A 6741-nucleotide genomic window follows, 5' to 3' on the forward strand; every position below is an offset into this window, starting at 1 on the left:
ATACTCATGTGCTCTATTTTCTTTAACTGAAAATAGCAATCCTGACAACTCTAGTCTTGTAGCACAGTCGACATACATGCAAGCTTTCCAGGGAAACATTACATAGATCAGGGATCCATCCTTTAACCACCTACAGCACTTTGATCGTTTACAGCCACAAAAGATACACATCAATGTACATGCCCTTCTGAACTGGATAACCTCCTAGCAAATAAAACACAAATCCAGACACTCTCAGTTCTGTAAAGATTCACATGGTATTTCACTTCTAACGCATAATCCCCACCCCACCGCCCCCCAGTTTCTTAAACTATAAAAAAAAAAAAAAAAAAAAAAGAAAAAGCATTTTTACCCAGTAGCCCAACACCATGCAGATTTTTTACACATCTGCTGGAACTCCAATTAGCAAACGTTTAAGTTTACTTTCATACAAAGAGTTGCATTTTTAATTGTGGGACCTTATGAGAGAATTCAGGTGAAACCTCAAGTTTTTAATTGCTTGTTACAGCTCAAAACAGCAGGGGTGGTTTTCCCCCTTGAACTCTCCATTGTCGAACGCTGCACAGTCGGTTTCCTCTTCATTGTGCTAATGCTGGGCACGGCCACAGAACTCCACAGGAGTCTAGAAGCCAACATTTTGGCTTCTTGTCACCCTCTAATGCCCTGACATCAACTCTGAGCTTTAGAGCTGCACACAGTGACTGCAAACACTCACAGTGAAAAGCAACTCTTCCTCAAACAGCAGACAGCTACGTGACCTTAAGTCAGAGCAGCAGGTCAGCAGTTGGGGAAGCAAGTGAGAGCCAGGTAAAAAGAAAAGAAAGCACAGGATTATATCTGTTTCAACTTGCAAGCAGCCATAAAAGAGAACACCCAGCATAGTGTATCCACTACATTAACAGAACAACTCATCAAATTGACTTGTTAATTTCTAGAGAAGAAAAAATAGTTGAGCAGGCTAACATTGTTACAACTCCAATGGCTGGTTGAAAAATTTGGCATCTGCTGCTTCCTAGCACACATAAAACTGTAACAGCGACAGCTAGAAACAACAGCAGTCAAGCTAGAAAAACTTGCAGAGTTAGAAACTTTCTTCCAAGCTACAGCCAAGGAAGTCAGAAACAGTACTGGACTTCATGAAGGGTGACCTATTTAGATGTTACCAGATTACAGGAGAAACAGTGAATTTGTGACATTAAAATATTACTAGCAAGTTAATTTATCTGTCAGATTACAGGAATCTGTAAAGATCTTCCCTTTCCTCTGGAATCTAAGCTTTTAGTTCCCTGCAACAGGTTCTCTTCTTCTTCCATCCAACACAGATGCACCTACTCAACACAAACAGTGATCTTCAGGTTTACATACGCACTGTAATCTCCTCCTTTAAAGTTCAACAACAACAACAAAAAAATTAATAAAAAATCCATAACAATAGAAAGGAATCTACCCTAAGATAACACTGAGACACCTTCCAGATGCAAGCACTTTCTCCCCTCACATGTGTTTGGTACCTCACTAACTAGCTCTCGCTTTTCCTTTTCATGGAATACCACCACACTTGGACAAAGCTTTGAATTTCTGCTGATTTCTCTATTTGTGTATTACCCTCCCACACATTTTTTCACCCTAGTATCCACATTCCTCAACCCTCTGTTTCCTTGATCTCATTCCCACAGCAACACACTCCAACAGTGAACGTTACCACTGACTACTCCATAGGCACTTGGCTGACTTCAGACTTTATGAAGTTTCAGTAATCAAACCAGATTTTAAATACAACGTTCAGTTCATAGCACCACTGTCTCATGCAACTATTTGCCAATGCCTTGGTTAAAACAAATACATCAAAAAGAACAACATAATCACCTCAACAAATATTACATGTATGTTCAGAACTCAGCTGGCAAATTAGCCCCTGGAATGATTAGCATTCAAGTGGCTCCTGATGGGCATCCACCCACAAAGTAGTTAACTCCCTGCTTCAAACATCCAGCAAGCTCTGTGATCATTAATTCCCAAAGTTCTTTCCATTTTGTTATTGCTCAATCAGCTGATCTTCATCAGGGTCACAGGGGTGAGAAAAAATGAACTACTTATCTTGAAGTCCTTAGTCTAAGGGATAAAGCACACCTAAGCCTGGACTATTTGTAAAATGCATGCCAGTCTAACTTTTGATCCTAGATAGCGCTACCATTTAGTAGCACAAGCACAAAAGGTCTTGCATTTATTGATAAATATGTGTATACAATAATGTAGTATATAGAGCAATAGCAACAGCCAATTCACTGAAAATAAAAATGCAGTTTCAGTCCTGACCTAAATTTTACCAATGCAGCAAATTCACACACACACACACCTCACAGTCTGCTGCTGTGGCTTGGCAATACAATGCTTGTTTTGAAGCTGTTGCCACACTTTCTGTCCCATCCCTCACTTCACAACAGGCAAGACTTTAATTTATACTTGAACAAACCTATGGCTATGTTGTGAACTAGCCCAAACGACTGTGAAAGAGAGGAAGAGAGCTCTAATCGGTATTCTAAGCTTGATGCCAGACACTTCTCAACACTGAGCCACAGCTGATGTCTCCAGAGATTCGTAATCTGATTGAAACGATTTGATAAAAGCTCAGTGGTTACACACACAAGGGAAAAGTTACATTTCTTGTTCTTTCTGAAAACATCTCTCACTTCCTGAGACAGCTCTAACCATGGGAAAAAGACTTGTCACCTGTCCCTCTTATTAAACTTTTTAAATACATTCACTAGGCCAAGCAACCGGGGAATGAGAGCATGAAGACGTGAGGGGTGTTTCTCCAGTAAATTAACTACAAGTCTGTTTGGCTTTGCCCACCTGTTTCCAATACAACCATCTCTATCTTCAGCCCCTGGAGAGCAGCTGTATCTCCTCAGTATATTTTCATTAGACACACAAAAAGAAAATGAAAAAACAAAGGGATTTTGTTTAGGTAAAGCAGGTCAGAAAGTTATTCTGAAAGTAAGTACATAGCTTTAAATATTATTTAAGGGAATAAATGAAATAATGTAAAATTATCAGAAACTGATTAGAAATTGAAAGTGGACCTCAATGCGCATTTTAGTATTGCAAAAGAAAATCTTCTGTTTACTGAAATTCACATTTGCTCCAAAATTTTAACAGCATATTAACTTATGGTACAGTTCTTCATGGTAAAGAGCTGTGTCAACTAGTGAAATCTACTTGGCAATGTAAACATTAATTTATTCCAGGGTACAGGATTACTATCCAGCAACAGCAGGAAACCTGTGTTCAAGAGGTGGATACCAACCACAGACACTTTTCTTTTTTAAAGCATTAAAACACACATTTTCCTATCATCCTGTAACATAGCCAATACACAAAACATATTCAGCTCCGTGATGAACAGGAGCAGGCTGTGTCAACTGGCCTGGCAGGAGCACACTGTCATGAGTGCTGCTCAGATTCAGGGCGAAATAGATGAGCTATAAAATGCCTCTAAAGTAGGTCTAGCCAAGTTTCTTCTGCCAGAAGAAACTACTTGTCATGTCCAGTCAGTTACTGGACACACCTCCTATTCACCATATTCCAAAAATTCCAGCCAGTTACTGGGCACACCTTCTATTCACCATATTAAAAAAAGAAAATCCAGCAGAGGCTGTTTTTAAATATTGTTACCTTGACAGTACAGTGACAATAAGCACTGGCATATTCTTCTCCAAATTCAAGCACGTATTTTTATCCAGAACCAGTTTTAATAAACAATTTTTCAGTTATTTCAAGAAAAGCATAATCCTGCATGCAAAAAAAGTTGTCTTCTAGGATGTACCCACAGTATACTTTCCCAAAGCTTGTCCCCACAGAACTGATAACAAAATTCTATATTGAAGAGCCACTGATTATTAAGTCACATAGAAGTTCCAAGGCTAAATAAACATCAATGCTTGAAAACTCACAAAACACCTTTAAGGCCTCTAGCCTTCTTGGCAGTTAGCATAAGAACTTTCTAAACTATGAAGAGTTACCAGTTATTACACCATGTAACTTCAAACAGCAATTTAAGAACACATTTACTGGTCAATAGTTTTCAGCTGCAGATTAACAAACAACATTCTCCACCTGGCTGGACAAGCAGAGATACAATGCTGTTATCACATTATTTGGTATTACATTTAAAGAAAATTGCTATTTCAACTGAAATTCTTTGCAGATTGCACAATTTTTCCCATCGTCTCAGAGAGAAAACTGCAGTACTGCTTGCTATTCAAACACATATCTAAGGATCATTTTCTGTAAACTGGGAGTTGCCATTTTTGCTGGTATATCCAGTTTTTCCCCCCCCCCAAATCCGGCATTTGGATGAGCAAATTAGACCATCTTCAGGAAATAATTAAGTCTGCCAGTAAAGAATTCTTGTTGTAACAAGAAAGGAATGGTAAATTGATTTCCTAAGTACCAAATTATGCGGGATAACAGCTGATAAAAGGCCTGAAAAATATATCTGCAGGGCTAACGAAAATGAGCACTGCTGTTAGCTACGTGTTTTTCAAAACTGAGATGTGAATGCTGACAGATGCTTGAAGTCACATTAAAGGAACAGACTACTTTTCATGACGTAGGTAAGTCAAGCGGCAGCCAAAATCCTTATAACCAACAGCTTTATGGCAGGTGACAACCTAGAGAAACTGTCAGAGCAACCAAAGTGTTAACTGTGCCTTTTTGCATGTTTCCATGCTCCTGCCCACAAGTAAAACTGAAGACCTTCCAGATACACTGTTTTAGTTAGTTCCTAAACTGGTATCATGCTGTATTGCCCTACATTCGGTACTTTCAACTGTGCTTACATACCCAAAGTCTAAAAAATTGCAGTGATTACCTACACTGCCCTTATACCATCTACATTGATTAACAATATAAACTTAATTTCTCAGTGGCCACACATAAACATGGAATTACCACAAGGCTCTAAGTGAATAAAGACCCATCCTCTATGAGTCTTCCATATTCACCACAGCTATGACTTAAAACTCATGTGATTGCTACTGCAAATACTACAGCAAATTACCACCAGCTGCACCTGTTTATCCTGTATTCACTTGGTCAGAAATACAAATAATCCATTTCTGCATATAATACGGAAGCTTCAAGAAAGTCTTTTCCCTTCTATTTACAGATAACTCAAGCAGACTTGGCAGTGTTTTTAATCTCTCAAATTCCTCCTACTGAAGTTATTGAGTGAATCAATTCAAACACACCTTATTGCTTAACTCAACAGAAAGCCATCCTCCTCCTGATCTCAGATTTAAAAACGCATTATTTAACGTTACGCTGACAGATTATAAGCAGTTCATCAGAGCAGCCTAGCATTCAAAAACAAACAAACCAACCCTTTTACTTCTCCCAACAGATGCTGATTGTTTATTTGCTGTTTCTCTTCCAGTGCGGGCAGTTCCCAAAAAGCCGAGGAGCGCCCAGCTCTCCCACGCTGCACTTTCACACGGACAACTGAACGCCGGCATAGGCGCACCTCTCAGACGGCCCAGCTGACGACCTGCGTTAAGAGATTTGCCCGAGGAGCCGATCCCGATCACGAAGAGCGCCGGCGACCGGACGGCCTAGTCCCGCAGCCCGTTCCCAGAGGCCCAAATGCCGTCGAGGCGGAGGAACGCTGCTCCCGCCGCGCCGGCAACCGTTTAACGGTCGCGCTACTCCATCTGCCTCCGCCTCCCAGCAGGGCTCGGCCGGGCGCTGCGGTCCCATACGGAGCTTCCGCCCCGCTCCCTCCGCCGCCGAAGCCGTCTCTCGCCCCGCTTGCGTCCCAAAGGCCGGACCCCGCCCCGAGCTGCCCTCTCGCACCTCACCTCACCTGGCCCTACACACGGCCCGGCATGACGACGGGTCCCCGCCGGCCGCCCCCCCGGGCCTCCCAACCCGTGCGGCCAGCGCTGCTTACCCTGCGGGCGGTGGGGCGGCCGCCTGAGGAGCGCGGCCGTCCATGCCGGTGGGACTGAGTGAGCGCCGGTCGGCTCTCGAGGGCAGGGCGGGTGCAAACGCTGGGTCCGCCCGCACAGCGCCACGGCTGCCCGCCTCACCTGCTCGGGGCGGGCCGAGGAAGACGGTCCCGCTCTGCCGCCCCCAGCACCGCCTTGCCCCAGAGCCCAGGCATTCCCCGCTGTTTACAGCACGGCCATGGGGCGCCGGCCGCGGACACAGCTCGGCTAGGCTGCCTGCACCAGGGCGGCTGCTCGCTGAACCACACCTTGGGCGGAGGGGGCAAAGACACAAAAGTAAAGGAAACTTCGCGGCCAGAAACTTGAACCGCGGAACCGTCCACGCTCCGCCACCCGCGCAGGAACAGAGGCTCCCTGTTCCCGTCCCAGCTCCTCCCTCCCTCTCCCGCCCACCCGCCTCCACACACACGGCACCCGGCTCTCCCCCCTGCCGCCCGGCCGGTGCGGGGACTCGGCCCGGCCGCGGCTGCCAGGAGGGGCAGGGCCGCTCCTCGCGGCTGGAATTTTCCTCTCCCCGAGCAGAGCGTCCCGGTGGCTGCCTCGGGCTGGGCCCTTCCCCATTCCAGCCACCAGGGCGCGGGGCGAAACCCCTACAGGTGGGGACAGCCGGACCAGCTGTGATCAGACCCTGCTCTGGGCTCCGGCGCCCTCAGGCAAAGCCATTCTGCTCGGGGATCAAAGCTAGCGCACCGTGTGCCCGTCGTCGTGCGCGGCGGGACTTGCCCCGGGTGTG

General features: G+C 45.1%; 1 protein-coding gene across 1 annotated transcript in view; it reads right to left on the bottom strand.

The window, feature by feature from the left end:
• COBLL1 (cordon-bleu WH2 repeat protein like 1) overlaps window positions 1-6163 on the bottom strand; it is a gene marked incomplete at both ends in the record, with an annotated part of 91930 nt that extends 85767 nt beyond the window's left edge. Inside the window, 1 exon segment of the mRNA XM_080621591.1 lies at window positions 6090-6163. Within this exon segment, the coding sequence (XP_080477717.1) occupies window positions 6090-6163 (74 nt within the window).
• Window positions 6164-6741: the final 578 nt, after the last annotated feature.

This window comes from Psittacula echo, assembly GCF_963264785.1.
Source record: "Psittacula echo genome assembly, chromosome: 6".
Lineage (NCBI taxonomy): Eukaryota > Metazoa > Chordata > Aves > Psittaciformes > Psittacidae > Psittacula > Psittacula echo.